Here is a 16039-nt window from a genome sequence, read left to right as displayed (position 1 = left end):
TATTGTTCTGCTCATATCCTTCGCAAATGAAATTAAAATGAGCAAACTAAATTAAAAATAAGCAAAAACACATACAATAAAAATGCATAAATGAAAATGAACAGAATCTCAGAAAATTGCTCATCTCCCTCGTCGTCTTCCGCCGTATGTTTCCATTCAATGGTTGTCGTTCAATGAGTTGGTTATCAACATCTTGTCACACCATTGTTTCCTTTGTGATTATTTCTATGGTGTTTCTCTTTTCGTTGGCGTACCTCTGTGACACTACGACGTTTCAAGTTTCTGGTCCGTGAAATTCGATTAAATGGGTTTTCTGGGTTTATTTCTCCAATTAATTAGAAATCCTTCTCGCATGAACAAGCTTTTCTAGTTTTCTTATCGTTTTATTATTTTGTTAATGTCATTTTTACTCGGTGATGTTCGATTTAATCATCATTCGTGACTGCTTTTCTTAATCAGAGTTAATGGTACTCTTTTAGGGGTTATTATTATTACTTGTTTAGTGAAATTGGTGTATAATTAATGATTCGATTAATTTTGTTGATGAACACTCGTCTCCTCCTATAATTTCAGTACTTACAGTGTTATAATTTAGAGAAAGAGAAGGTGAAGAGAGAGAAAGAAAGAAATGTGGAGGTGAAAGAGAGAAATAAGGGGGTTGGTTTAAAATACTCTTTTGGTTTTGATTTTTTAGGGAATAATCACAGCCCTCAGATTTAAAAAATTCAAAGGTCTAGATTTATTCTCACAGAATTTGGGGTTCTCACGTAAGGGATGTGTTCTCACATGATCCCATATCTTGTGACCTAGCTGTGAGACCGACTTTATTTATTAGTGAAGTGATATGATATGATACATTAAGTAGAGATAATTTCCTTAAGTCATACCAACTGGTGAGGCAAAGTGAACTCCAATTGTGAAATTACATGTGTGACTCATTAAAACTGGTATATACTTGAGAATTTGAGATCCTAATTTATTATTAGAGGAACTCCAGTTGTGGAATTACATTTTTGACTCGTTAAAACCGGTATACACATAAGATCCTAATTTATCATTAGAGGAATTCCAATAGCGGTTTTACATTTCTGACTCGTTTAAATCGGCATATAAAACATGAGATTCTAATTTTGTTTTATATTTTGCTAATCGATTTTCACTATAACCCAACATTTTGTTGACGGCATGTTCCAGTACTCCGATAATTCGTTGTAAGAGTTTTCAGAATGTTGTATTGGACTAAACTTGAAAAAGTGTGCTTTCGAAGTAAGTTAATGCAAATTGCTTAAATATGTAGTTAGATTAATTCAACGTTCTTGTGAAGAGTGAGCTTAATTTCTCATGGAGATATACAAAATCTTTCATGATTATGTTTTGATTAGGATCTTGCTAACGAACGTTTCCGGGGCGTTAAATAACCCTTTAAAATAGTTCCTAAAATAATATCAATTTGAGAATACATGCCAAAATCATCTCGTTTATTTCAAGTTAATATTTATATACTTTTAATCATCTCATTAGCTTTTGCCTTTTAATTATTAAAATTCGTTAAAATATTATTGTAGATTTCTTTTACATTGTAATCTCTATACATGTCAAAAATCAAAATGCCAAATAATGGGGCAAACAAATAACATCAACTCAAAATAATTGAATTCACCCACAATAATAACATTACTTTATTGATTTGATTACTTGCAACACCTTACTTTGATTTTCTTTTTTTCTTTTTTTTTTTTGGTTGTTGTTGGGAGATAAGATTTGAAAAGTAATGAAAACAATGATAAAACCTCTGTAATAACAAGAAATCAGCTTACAAATGAGTATTAAGCCTTAGTTCTTAATCTTGCCATTCTTCCTTGATATTTGATACAATTCCAGCAATCTTCAGACATTAAGTAGTTCACAAATTGATAGGTAACACCAGAGGTGAATCACCCTTGTCAACCACAAATGTTTTGGTAACTTTCTTATCAAAACAAACAATATCCACTTCATAAGTCCCATGGAAGCCTGTAAAGCTAAACTGTCCTTCATCATCAATATGACCATGAGCTCGAGTCAGCCATTCACGCTTGAGCTTGAGATACCTCTTACCTGCTTCATTGATATCACCTTCAGCATTTACAAGGTGTGAGTTCTCCCTGCTCATAAAAAGTTCCCAGAACCCCCATAACATAACTCCTTCCACTGCTGGATGAGCAAAGGCCTCCCGAAGCATGACTTCCAAATCATCTGCTCTTATAAACTCGTTAACTGAAGATACATCAAGCTCTGTGAACCATATTGGAAGGCCGAGAATGCCCAGCTTATCAAGGGCAGAACAGACAATTGAACCAACAGGACTATCAATATGTCCTTGAATTCCCACACCTCCTACTGGTGCACCTTGCTCTTGCAAATTTAACACTTGCTCAATGTATCTCTCGGAACTTGATCTTGGATCATTCCCATCTTCTACATGGTAGTCATTGACAAATAAAAGGGCAGATGGGTCTAGTTTGTTTGCTGTCTTAAACATGTTAGCTCTAATGTCTTTACCTAGATGATCCTGGTAAAATGATCCATGCAACATCTCATTATTGACATCATAGTGCCGGAACTTCCCCTTGTAACGAGTGAGGAGACTTGTAAGGCGGTTTTGGACAGCTGTCATTAGATCGTTTTTACTAAGGGACTTTACCCATGACTGAACTGTTCCCTCTACTTCCCAGAAGATGCAATGCCCTCGAGCTTCAATGTTGTTCTTTTGGCATAAATCTAACATTTCATCAGCATCCTTGTAGTTAAGATTCCCTTGTTGTGCTTCAGTCCAATACCACTTAAGTTCATTTCCAAACACTGCCCAGTTGAAGTTTTCCAGGAAGAAGGACACAAAGTCTTCGTTGTCTATGTTCGTCCTGCTCATGCAGGAACCAAAGGGGAAGCTGTTCTTTGTTTGTCTGACTTTCACAAAGTTGCCAAATGTGCTGTCTCCCGAGAATTTCAAGACTACTTCACGTTTACGTATCTGCAAAACAGAACAGATCACAATGAAACTCAAAATTAAGCATTTCTCCGCTTCTAATCAAGTCAAAAAACTTATGGTTATTTGCTTTTGAACTTATGATGTTGGAGTGGGACTAGATGGAATTGGCACAGTATGCTGTCTGCTTCTTAATCATCATGAAGTAGAAAACAGTCATTTCGTATCTCATTATATTCAATTGGAAACAACCTCTGATGTATAAAAGGGAACAGTCATGTTACTCCAGTATTGAAGTATATTTGACCACCTAAGTCTATTTACAAAAGGCATGGATTCCTTTAGAGGCATCAGGGTAAAGTTGATTTTATATGTTGGATTTCGTAAGATATAAAATCATTTGGAGGTACCTTATCAGTTTGCCTTCTCAATTGTTTGAATCTAGCTTGTCGATCAACAGCGAAAATCTGAAGACTTCCAAGCATTAAGTCAACTCCAGACACAGGCCCCTGAATATAAACCATGACCTTTGATGGTTGCTTCTCAATCCTAAAAGAACCACCAACTTCATGCCATCTGTCATCACTGATCTCAACCTGGCCCCCATTCACCCACTGACCATCCACACTCAGTGCAATGTTGACATTTTGTGGTCCAGAAGCAGTAGATCCAATCTTAACCCAAGCAGAAACCTGATATGTAAGAAAAAGCTCCAGCTTGTCAGTAATCATCTGAGCAGGACCCATCCAGTTTTGTGTACGATTTGTAACGAGGATGTAACGACCACTTAGTGGCTCATGAGGTCCTAAAGAATCAGCAGCCATTGGAGGAAGGATATGCGGTGAACCACTTCGCACACTTAGTGTGCAATTGCCAAGAGGAAACCAGCCATTGGTACCATCACTAAGTTCGCTGTTTTGGATAATATTCACTCCAAAAGAAGCATTCTGTTGTAAAACATTGTCACAAAATTCTTACACATTGGATAATTTACTCCAAAAAATCTTTCAAGTTCAATAATCCAACTCACTATTATCAAGTAAAAGAGTTCAAGGTAAGATGTACAGTACTGACCTGAATTGTTGGTGGTAGAGATGGTGGAGTTTTGGGTGCATGTTTTACGATAAAACTGTTAAGGAGGATGTCAGTACCAGGAGGCGGTCCTTCCAAATAGACAACTACACTTGATGGAGAGCCATTAATAAGAAATTTTCCTTGGAGCTGAGCCCAATCTTTGTCTGTTGCCTGCACACTACAAACAGCAAATTCTTCAAACTAAGTAATTGAGTGAATAAAAATCTACAAACTGCATTTGAATTCAAGCAAGGGTGCATATCTTCAAAAGAATTAGAACATTTGGGAAGCACTATGGGGAAGAAAATAAATAACAAGGTGACTCTGTCAGCCAACTCCAAGGATTGGCTTCTGATTACTGCATTAATCAAGGAATGTAGATATGAAAAACAAAGGAACTTCAAAGTCAGGTTGCAAGCTAAAGAATGCGTGAAATTTACCAAAAATAGAAAAGAGAAATACGATCTGGACATCAACATTACTAGCATAGCATGCTGTCAAATTCTATGCAACGCATACAAATACTCCAAGCTTGGGTATCTTTATAGTAAACTAAAACTGAAGAAGAATTGAAAAAGCTAGCTGATAATTTATTTATAAATAATATGTAGAATGCACAGAAAGTATAAAAAGTGTACAAGCAAAAGGAACTTACTTTGAGATGCCTATGTACTGCTCACGCTTATCTGGTGTCTGAACCCATAGTGTAGCTCGGACATCAGCACTAGAAACGTTACCATAAATCCGAACAACAGCAGTAACCTCGTAAGCTAACTTTCTCTTGACTCTTGGTGTAATATCCTGTTGAATTCCGTTCCAAAATTGGGTGCGTTCTGTTGCTGCAGCAAAAGCCTTGCCAGACTGTGGTTTAATCTTACCATCTGCCATAGAGTCGTGTAACACAATTTTACATCCCCTTCCTGACCAGTTATTGAGTCCATCTTCAAATGCAGGATTTAGAATTATATCCTCATCTTCATCATCCCCACATCTACTCACATTCTGTCAAAGGTTCAAAACAAAAAAAAAATATCATTGAAATCCCAAATTTAGCATAAAAATGGAAATATGCCAACAAGCATAACATAAAGCAATTACAGCATATTAAGAAACTAATTTACATAACAATTCATTTCAGTACAGGGGATATCTTCATCATCCCTCTGCCCCTGTAACTATGGGTATATTTCCAGTACCGAGAATGAAAGTCACCATACATACCATGGGGTTCAAACAGGACATTGTTACTGATTTTACAAGCAAGTCTATGCCAGGGTTAGGTCCTTCAAGATAGAACACAACTCGATTAGGAGCTGTTTCAAGCACGAAAGTTCCTTCCAGGGTTTCCCATTTCTTATTTGATGCTGATATCCTATGCCAGACAAATATAAATATTAGTAGTTTTTAATATATAATTTATTTGAGTAGAATTCTAAATTTCTAATGACCAATTACCTTTCAATTTTTAGATACTTGGTGTCAGATTCTTTGAACTCTAATCTAACCGTGGCTTGAATGTTAGAAGATTGAGTTCCCGAGACACTAACTTGTGCAGAAATTTTATAAGTACATCCCGGAGAGACGAGGCTCGTTATATCTTGTTCCAATCCATGCCAGCACTCCTTCCTATTTATAACTCTTGCATAGCCACCAATCAATTTTGTTGACATTCCTTCAGTATCACCAGACTCAGGTGACACTACAGATGCATCACAAGAATTGGGGTGCCACAAATCCAAGCCTTGTGAAAAGTTGTGATTTTGAATAATGTTTTCAGGAAAGTCAGCCCTTGTATCACCCATATTTCCGTTCATCTTATGTGACAAAAAAACAACAATCTCCATCAGAAGCAGCTTAATATTTCTGTTACCTAATATCAATCAATTTTATCTCCAAAATCCTAAAGTTAGAATTTACCTTTAAAGAACAGTAAGATATTTAAAGGGGGGAAATGAAAAATATGTAACGTGCACACAATTATCATGCTAAGACATCTCAAAGACTTCTATTCAAAGTTCTTGTGAGCATCACTGTTCAAAACACTAAAGATTCACATTGATAAAAAAGCAGGGAACTCAGTTTACTTCACAAAGTTAATAAACAGTATACATATAATAGCCAAAAAGCATTAAGAGCAGTAGTTCATAGGCCCAAAGGTTATATGACTGAGTTATTACAAAATTTGATATGGTACAATTAGTGTACAATAATGACTAATAGACATGATAAGTTTATTGGGACTTTATAGTATAAACACATAACTATATATCAAGATCGTTCACAAATCAGATATAGAGGACCACATAATCCTCCATCTATTTATTGCCCTTATCATAAGGTTAACACCTGCAAATTAAATGAACCATCATTCACTAGATCTGTTATTATGCTAATGCCCTATAAGATTATGATTTTAAACTATTCCACTTTTCTCAAGTGCTTTCAATTGAATAAATTAGTCAACGGCTATAAAATATGATCTTTATCAATTATAAACATATGTCACAATATAATTCCTTCTGATCATAAATGGCTGCTGAGCATCAAGAATTCTTATTAATGGCTGTTTTGTATCTTTGATGTTTGTTTGGTGTTATAGTTTTGTCTTTGTAATGGTGAACCTTGTACATATATTTTGTTAGTTAATATATCGCTTACTTACCAAATAAAAAGATAAAAATTTAATGCCATAATGAAATCACATACCGTGGGGCTGGAACAAGAAATGACCACGGATTTGATGAGCAGGTCTTCACTAGGGTGAGGCCCTTCTAGATAGAACACAACATGATCAGGCATTGATGAGAGCTTAAAAGTCCCTTCCAACTTTTCCCATTTTCCCTTTGATACTGGAATCCTGTGTCAGCCACCAACATATAAATCAGATTTTCCAACAGAATAAAAAAAAGAGTGAAATTCAAAGCAGAGGGGTGCGGAAAAACTCACTTTTCAATGAACAAATATTTGGTGTCCGATTTGTTATACTCTAGCTTCAGTGTGGCTTGAACAGTAGACGACTCACGACTTCCAGATACTCCAACACAAGCAGAAACTCTATATGTTGTACCTAGAGAAACTCTACTTGTTATATCTTGCTCCAATCCTTGCCAGCACTCTTTCCTATTTGTAATCAAAGCATAACTTTCTGATGTTCTTTCAGTATATCCTGACTCAGGTACCACTATCAATGCTTCACAACCATTAGGGCACCAAGAGTTCAGGCTTTGGGTGAAATCATGGCTCAGTATAATATTTTCTGCAAGGTTACTGCTTGTACCGCCCATACTTTCTAACCTTTTCTGTAATGAAATGCAAAAGTCTATCAGACACAATTCAAAATATCTATAATCATCTAACATTTGCTTTTTTCTTTAGTTGATCAAACAACAAACTTTCAGAATTAGAGTTGAAGATGAGATAAGTCTTTCTACAAATAATTATTTAGCATACTGTCCACAGAATAAAAAAGATAATTCTACGGAAACACCTCCAGAGCCTGTAAATAAGGTCTGTTGAGCATTTGAGGTAATGTAGTATTGTTGCTGCAACTAAGTCACATAAAGAATTCTGATGAATTGAATACTTAGCAATGACATCATATTAACATTAAATTGCAAAAGATTGTGAAAAATGAAAATAAAGAAATCGAAATGAGAATGTGAAGACAGAAAGAAATTCCTAGAATCTGAGAGAGAAATAAAAGAATCTGTGCGACAAAATCAGATACTGATTTCCATTAAATGAATTTAAGCATGATTGACTCCTCGTATAAATATACAAGGATGTTTCTCCCAAAGAAATTAGTATGAAGAAGCATAATAACTAATCCACAGCAGCAGTATGTCATGGTCTAACAGCAGAAACAAATTTTGTGAGGTATGTGAGCTCTGCATACAGCATAAGCACAAACTGTATAGTTGGCGTGATCGTCATTCTGATTGTGCCACGGAAACACTTTTCTAGGGCAGTTGCTCCAAAAAAACCTGATATATACTATATCTATCACAACTGATATAACATATAAATATACAAAGTATGAAATCAATATGAGTTAAGTTTAAAATACATAGTTGTATCAATTGCTAATCAAGGAATCTACTAGGTATATATATATAATCCACTTTCCTTAAGACTTTGTTTGGTACAATATTAGGAAAGGAAAAGAAGAGAAAGTAAGGGAAGGGAAAAGGAAGGTGACTTTATCTTCCAATATTTGGATAATGAAAGGAGATAAAGGGAAGAGAAAGAAAATTTGTAATGTATAAATTTTATTTTTCTCTTTCTAGTCAAATTCCTCCAATTTTGGGAGGAAAAGGAAAGCTAAAAATTTGCAAATGGACTTTCCTCCCTCTTCCATTCCTTTCCTTTGAATTCTCATATTATTAATTCAACCAAACATAAGAACATGATTAAAATCATTTCCTTTCTTTTCTTTTCCATCCAAATCCCTTCAACCAAAAATGGCCTAAGCCTCGTGAAAAATTGAAAAATACAATACATAAACAATATTACCGGACAAAGGGAATGATTCAAGTGATGATCAAACAAGTATAAAACAAATTATTCGTGTCCATATTAAGCCATTGCCAAATCAATGCCAACAAAAAGCAAAAATAAAAATAAAAAAAGGAAACAAAGAAAAACAAAGGAAACCTAAACAGAGAAAAGAAATGAGAAAATTATAACAAAACAAAACAAATGACAAATGAATAACCTCATCAGCAACATCAGTGCTGCTACAACTGTTGCTCTTTTGTGGGTTTTCCATATTTTCTTTGAATTCCTACAAAATTCAAATAATAAATAAATTAAATTAAAATATGAAAAATTAAACATGTATAAATGTCAAGTATTTGACCAAAATAAGAGTAAAATTCAACCAGATGATGTTTGATTCTGGAGTTCTGGAATCGACGTGGGAAGCATAAACGTTTGAATTTCCTCATTTATAGGAGAGAAAACTCAAAGGTTTTGTTTATTTTTTTGTGAGAAAAGTAAATTAGGATGTTAAGTTCAAGTGAAGTCTACGAAAAGCGCGGGACCAACTAATCTAATCTTCCAATCAAACCCTTTAATTTCTCTTTCCTCTTTTGGGGTCTCTGAAGGGTGTTTTATTTTGCTGTCGGAAATTTTTGTAACAGTACATTGCCCTTAATTGATGCTGAATCAACCTATCCATTGCGAGTTTGGATAAAAGAGGAGGGTTGCGGTATGTTTAAAACAGGGGTAAAATAATGTGACATTGGTAAACACGAGCCGATATAAGCGGGATGGCAAAGTGTTATCTATATCTGGGATTTGGTTGTATAGGGGACATAGGATATAGGAAATAGGTGTATGCTTGAATTGGAATGGAAGAGTTGTGTTACTCCCACTTGATTCTTTTCTTGTGTAGTCTTCCTCCTTAAGTTATACTAACCTTATCTTTAATTTATGTGTATTGATTCTAAACTTGACTTTAAATGTTAGGTAAGATGGTTTTTCATTGAATATAGGGTATTTTTATGTTGCTAAGCTGTTATTTGTAACTGTATTGTGATTGTTAATGTGCAAGTTGTGGTCCTTGTGCGGATGAACTTATGAGAAAAAACATTATGTGCAACTCTGATCATCCGACAGCCGGTGTTCCAGATTGGTATTGGAAGACTGAAAAATCCCAACGTAAATAACGGTAGAGCAGACTGTTCAGCCAACTATGAATATAAATTTGACCTTTGAACTTCAGTATCCACTTACAGCTTCGTTATATCAGACGTTCCTTCTGTGTGTGTTTGAGAGAACGCCGAACTAATGCTGAAATATGCATGTGTGCAATGTATGCTAGGCTATTGTGTGTCTGTCAACACATGTCGTACTAGGTTCTATGCATATGGCAACAAAGTAGTACTAGAGTTTATCTTAGATCATAAAAAGAGCACCCTGAAGAATTCATTATAGTAGCTTTTACTGATGTATAAAAGTAGCTAACAAAAAAACTAGGAAAGTTGGCATTTTGGCATTCAAGTAAACATGAATAAAATCAAGCAATGGCAGGACTTGCATTTTGGGTCACTAGGATACTTGGTTATTATAATGAATATGACAGCCTAGACATATTCAGGTAACTACCAGACTGATCCAGATAGTTGACTGAATCTAACAAGGAATTTGGTGTAGTCACAGTTGTAATTTTTTTTATCTTTGGTTAAATGGGTAGAATGCTTATCCAGATTCCTAGCTTCCAAATCATTATGTAAAGATGTTGTAGAGTGGACAACTGCTAATATCAAAATGCAGTTGTGTGCATGATTTTTGATGGGCTATGGCAGTCGATTAGCTATAGCTGTTTCTCGAGCATCTATCCTGAATAACAGCAGCTTAAGTTTTCTGTTTCTTCATCTAATAATATGGCTTCCTCGTAGGAAATTATATGCCAAAATATGAGAAGGAAGAAAAACTTTATAATTTCTCTGAATCACTGAAGGTGAGATCACCTACTTTTGTGCTTGATATAGATAATCATGCACAGTCCATCAAATTAGGAGGCTAAGAATCAGTGCGTAATATATTGAAGATAGAACAAACAACTGAAACAAACCAAAATGGTTTGTAAGACATCAGAAATGACCCTTACGTTAAGAATGATAACCAAGATGATGTTAAAGTTAGTCCAGTTAATTGCAAAATAACAAGAAGCTTGCAGACTACAAGCAAAACAGGTCAAGAATGAATGAATTTTTTATTAATAGAAACTACAATAATAGAGTAACATATCAAGATCAGAAAAAAGCATTAAGAGCATAATCTACCAACACCAATCACATAAAAGGATAAAACGTACACTTAAAAACAGTAATCAACAGTCAAATGGTACCATGATTTCTTTTCCATGTTCAATTGTCGAAATAATTATGGTAACAAGTGAGAAACATGGATTTGATAGACGTACAGTAAGTAGGATTTCATGCTGAATGACTGAATATATACATATGATATATACATTTTAATAGAAATCTTTAGGATTATTACTGTATACTTAATTGGTCATTCACTTTCCTGAAGACTGAATCCTACTGAATAACAAGCACAAATATACTAGCAATTCAGGAACAAAGGCACAATGCTGTAATTACCAAATTACTTCCATTCTGTCACTGATAAGCTTCCTCTTGAGGAATGTTATTGATTCTGTTGGTTTCTTCCATGACTTCCAGATCGAAACTATCATCTTTTCCATCTTGGTCAACAGCTGATTCTGAATACTCAAAAGACTCGAATTCATCCCTTCCTCTAGCAAATGATAATTCTGACTCTTGTTTTATATCCTCTGCTGTATAGATTCCATTTTTGTGATTCGCAGTCTCAGCCTCTTCACCAATCTCATAATTCAACATTTCCATCTTCGTTTCTGCTTTCTCCTTTTCTCCATCATCCCACTTCTCGTCCTTATTTTTCTCGTACCTCCTTTCTTTTTCTTCATCCTTATCACTTAGAAAACTGGCAAATAAGGCTTTTTCTGGTCATCTTTGATTGCTTATTAGGCATGTACTTTGGCTTATTCTCCGAAACATCAGAGGAAATAAGACCAGTCTTTCTACTGTTAACATTGACAAGGAGGAGCTTAAGCTCATATACTATCCAGATGCCAAAAATAATCAGCAAACATGTTTGGACCATGTCTGAAGCCTTTAGCCTTCGGATTCCTAATAAGTGACCTTTTAAACATCAGGTAAGTTCACAGGCTAATAAAGTACACGGACACGGTATCTCTTTCCACTCTTTTTGTAAACACAAACTCAGGTACACCAAGCCAATATAATGTGACCCAATCCTGTAATGAAAGAGGCATCATTGGCAAATTCTTAAGAATATGCACAAGATTTTCATGGTACAAATACGTACTCCCTCCATCCCAATATATAGTTCTTGTTTGTGTTTTTTCACATTATTTAAGAAATGGGTGGAAAAAGGGAATAAAGTACATAAAAAAAGGTGAAAAGTACAATTATAGACAAAAGTTAGAAAAGAGAAAGTGAATGAAGTACATAGAAAAAAGGTGAAAAATACAATTATAGACAAAAGTTAGAGAGAGAAAGTGGAAAAAAGTACAAAGCAAGTGGTAAATTTAAGGGTAATTTAGAAAATACAATAAATAAAGTTTAAAAAATGAGGGTATAATGGTCTTTACTTACTATCCAAAAATGAAAAAAGGAACAATATTTTGAGTCTCCAAAATAGGAAAACAGGAGCTATAATATGGGACGGAGGGAGTATCAAAAACTCCAACATCGAAAACAAATGAAATGAATTGATAAAAGTAGATCTGAAAAACTGTTTACTACGAACTTGAACATCATATTGTTCTTAAGCGGACGAGAATGTCTAGACATTCAAGGACTATTATGCAATTTTTTTCATATTGTTCTCAAATAAATAAGAGTAAAAGAGAATGCAAAGAAAAAATACTTGTTGTTTCGTGTGAAAACAATGGGTCCTTCAGATGGACCTTTCCTGTGGGCTGAACACTGGAGTCGGCCCAAGTGATGGCTAGGACGAGAATTTCTTGCACAGTAATCATACGTAAACTAGCCTCGGGGGTTGTGCCGAAGTAAGTACAGTATTTTAGAGAGAGAAAACTATGTAAGAGAATTAATTGCTTAAGACTTAATGTGAATGAATTGAGAGAGAGAAGTGAAGGCTTTTATACCTTACTCAAATAACTTTGATAGGCCTTGGAGCCAAGTGGGCTTGCCACGTTGACTAGGCCTTTGACTGACTTGGCATGCATTAGAGAGTTGAACCTTTTTTGGGTTTTTAATTGAGTTATTTGGTGACCGGCCCAATTGGAGTAAATTGGACCCAAACAACTTGCCCCCAAGACTCGGTTCGGAAATTAGACGAATTGAGTTTTGACTTGCAAATTGGAGGGAAGCAAATGATTCAATTAGCATTTGAAATTTCGGAGTTATTGGAATAATAACGACTATTTAGAGTAAATGGGGAATTTGGAGAGTTTAGTGGGTGGTTACATGAGAAGCAAATGGAAGGGTGAAGCATTGAAGTGGAGTTAGTGGGGGCTTTAGTGGTGCGAACTCCCAGAATTCCTAAGTTTGCAAGTATATACACCACACATCCCACTCTCTCTCCTCATTTCGACTTTTGCTAATTTCTAATTGCTTTCCGCTAATCACTACCCTTAAAATCTTTTCCCTTTTTCAGTTGTACCTAGTTATTCGAAGTCGAAAATTGAAATTTATTGCTCCGAACTCACCAATCGGCAAATTCCACATCCGAACAAGGTAATTTTTGTCAATTTTCTTTCATTTTCTCTTGCTTTTTTAGAACCCCTCCTTTCCATTCATTCGCGCGACCACCTCTAACAATGGCTAGCGACTGTGGAAAGAGAAAGGTTGAGGCTAAGCCGAGTGTAGAAGAAGAGGATGAGGCTCCGCAGTAGATTTTGCGGTGGAACCGTCCTCTAGCGATGATGCCGACTCTCAGCGGCCAGAATCCTAGGGTTAGGGCTGCATCTAGCGCTCTTAGTGTTCTCCCTCCCAGGGCCTTAGGCTCGACTAGCAATTCTGGTTGAAGCAAAACTTTGATATCTAGGCTGCTGCCTCCTAAGGAAAGGGAATGGCTGGACAAGGCTGTAGATTCGGGCATTATGAGTTTTGCCCCGTATGATTGGTTGGTTAGAAATGATGTCGAATTCAGATTTGCTCGGAATATTTTAAATTTGCTATGAGATTATAGAGGAGGATGGGTATTGGTGCCGAATGCCCACTTCGGAAGATCAGATTCATCGTCCTCCGCCGGGTTATATCAGCGTTTATGTCTATCAGCTGCCGTACGGACTTCGGTTTCTGCTCCATTCTTTAATAACCCAGGTGTTGAATGGTTACAACATCTCGTTGTGTTAGTTGATGCCGTCGAGCATCCGAAGGTTGATGACATACCTTTGGGTGTGTCTTTTTCTCGGATTTTCTCCCAACCTTTATTGCTTCCGCTGTATACACAGATTGGTTCCCAATGTTCAAACGAATAAGCACAACGGCCCCGCCTGGTGGCAAATTGAAGATAAGAAGGACTATCTTTTAGTTTGGCCGAACAATACTTCAAACAGAGACTGGAGGGGACAGTGGATCAGGGTAAGGGCTCCCCAGGATCCAGAACACCCAAACTATTTCGGAGTGCCGAGGTATCTAAGGCTGCCTAATACTTACATGTCTATCATCGATCCTCATGACTTCACTCTTTTAGACCGAATGCAGATGAACCATTTTGGCCGGTCTAAAGTGCCTGGGGCCACGGGCCGAATGACGAATGTTCCCACTACTTGGCTGCCTTGTTGCCACTATATCTTCAGCGAGAAGATGCTTGCTGTCATCGGCCTCAGCCGAAAGTACCAAGGCGGTAAGGAGCTTGGCTGGAGTCGAGGACTTCATTTATTTTTCTTTTTTATTTTTCATTGTCTGCCTTCCTTTGCAAGACTAATTGTCGTTTTGCCTTTACAGTGCTGTTTGAAGAGAACTTAGGCATTAAGTATGAGGTGCTCGGGATCACTCCGATCACAAATACGCCTCCTATCACTGATCCAAAAGATCGATCGCTCACTCTACACGCTAAAATATTTGAAATAGTTAGCGCGACCGAGTACCAACAGCAGAAATCCAAGTGGATGATAAGCCATGTTTTGTGCATAATTGTTATCCTCTTTTTAGTTGTTCTTATTAGTCTAGCTTAGTATTTTAGTTCATTTTGGTTTGATTTGGTTTAGTTTCGATGATTTGATGCTTTTATGGGTAGTTTTGTTATTTTTGATGTATTTCAGGATTAACGAAGCTAATTTAGAGATTTTATGAAATCATGAGACTAAACCGAGGCCCACGGACCTTCACAAAGCTCGTTAGTCGAAGAACGAGTCACTTAAGCTTTTTTGGAGTCAAGCACGACCATGTTTAAGAGAGGCACGCCCATGCCCAGCTTAGGCACGTCCGTGCCTGAGCCTCAGAAACTGAGGGAAATTGTGGTGTCTTATAGAGGCACGCCCGTGTATTATAGAGGCACGTCCGTGTCTCTAGTGCTGCCTTCGAATATGCATATGAAGCACGTCCGTGCCCAATATAGGCACGTCCGTGCCTGGAGTCCAGAAGATGAGAAGAACCTTACTCGAAGTGGGGCATGTCCGTGCCTCTTAGGAGGGTTATGCGCTGAATTTTCTTACGTTTTCTTATCTTTTTGTTGGGAGTATAAATACCCCAGACTTTATTATATTTTAGAATCAAGAATTCCTTATTAGACCTAGTTTTCTCTAAAACTTTTACGTTGCTTTTGTAATTTAAGATTCAAGTTCTACTTTTGCAATCTCCATTTATTTCAAGATTTGGTATTTTCCTTTCATCCCTTATTTCTTAATTATGTTTTCTTTGATTATTTTTGCTATTGCTTATTTCAAAATGTGTGAGTAGTTTTTTTTGTCATTCCAAGATCTAGGGTAGCCCAATTGTGATTGATGCATGAATTGATTCTTTAAATTGTTTAATGACAATTGCGATTATTTATGCTAAATTGATTGTGATTATGCCAATACTAGATTAGTGATAATTAGTATTGTTATTATTCCATAGTTTTAATCACAACGAGAGTTGGGTTTTAACGGATTTGAGTAGATCAATTTAGGGTTTGAGATTCATCACGAGAGTAGTTGAATTGATAATTGGGAAGCGAAGTAAAGTGTTTAATGTCTCTAATTTGCATGATTCCATGAGAATAGGCTTGATTGTGGTTTAGAGAAGCCATTGATAGTCGAGAGAGGTCCTTGGTATTGATTAGGGTTTTCTTTTCCCCATGTTAATTGGATTTGTATGCTAGGGGTAGATAGATAATTGCATCGATCGTAATTGTGGTGATACTTGATCTTGGATGTTTTAGTTCATTGATTTATCACATTCTTTAGATTTATTGAGTTCTTTATATATTAGTTCTTTGAATATTTCACCATTGATTGTTACTTGCTTAGTG

At 36.1% G+C, this 16039-nt stretch overlaps 1 protein-coding gene across 2 annotated transcripts; it reads right to left on the bottom strand.

The window, feature by feature from the left end:
• Positions 1-1650: 1650 nt before the first annotated feature.
• LOC110719980 lies at positions 1651-11234 on the bottom strand. 2 transcript variants are annotated; one of them, XM_021898983.1, is made up of 10 exons: positions 11152-11234; positions 8754-8822; positions 6986-7338; positions 6746-6896; positions 5495-5853; positions 5261-5411; positions 4695-5041; positions 4040-4217; positions 3376-3912; positions 1651-3010 (listed from the first exon to the last, which is right to left on the bottom strand). In XM_021898983.1, exons 2-10 carry the CDS (start codon positions 8805-8807, stop codon positions 1904-1906), a joined length of 3237 nt encoding a protein of 1078 aa, XP_021754675.1. In that variant the 5' UTR covers positions 8808-8822; positions 11152-11234; the 3' UTR covers positions 1651-1903. The 2 variants fall into 2 exon arrangements, with proteins under 2 accessions (XP_021754675.1, XP_021754674.1); XM_021898982.1 differs by lacking the exon at positions 11152-11234 and adding an exon at positions 8920-9421.
• Positions 11235-16039: the final 4805 nt, after the last annotated feature.

The sequence above is a fragment of the Chenopodium quinoa genome, unplaced genomic scaffold, assembly GCF_001683475.1.
Source record: "Chenopodium quinoa cultivar QQ74 unplaced genomic scaffold, ASM168347v1, whole genome shotgun sequence".
Classification (NCBI taxonomy): domain Eukaryota; kingdom Viridiplantae; phylum Streptophyta; class Magnoliopsida; order Caryophyllales; family Amaranthaceae; genus Chenopodium; species Chenopodium quinoa.
This window is presented reverse-complemented; position numbering and strand designations above follow the sequence as displayed.

What these genes read in the sequence shown, in the direction of transcription:
- LOC110719980 (XM_021898982.1), bottom strand. Translation starts at nt 8,985, where the DNA reads ATGAGGAAATTCAAACGTTTATGCTTCCCACGTCGATTCCAGAACTCC. An exon ending in CTCTACCACCAACAATTCAG is followed by an intron (nt 3,913 to 4,039) that starts GTCAGTACTGTA and finishes GTTTTACAACAG; the next exon opens with AATGCTTCTTTTGGAGTGAA. An exon ending in TGAGAAGGCAAACTGATAAG is followed by an intron (nt 3,011 to 3,375) that starts GTACCTCCAAAT and finishes TCTGTTTTGCAG; the next exon opens with ATACGTAAACGTGAAGTAGT.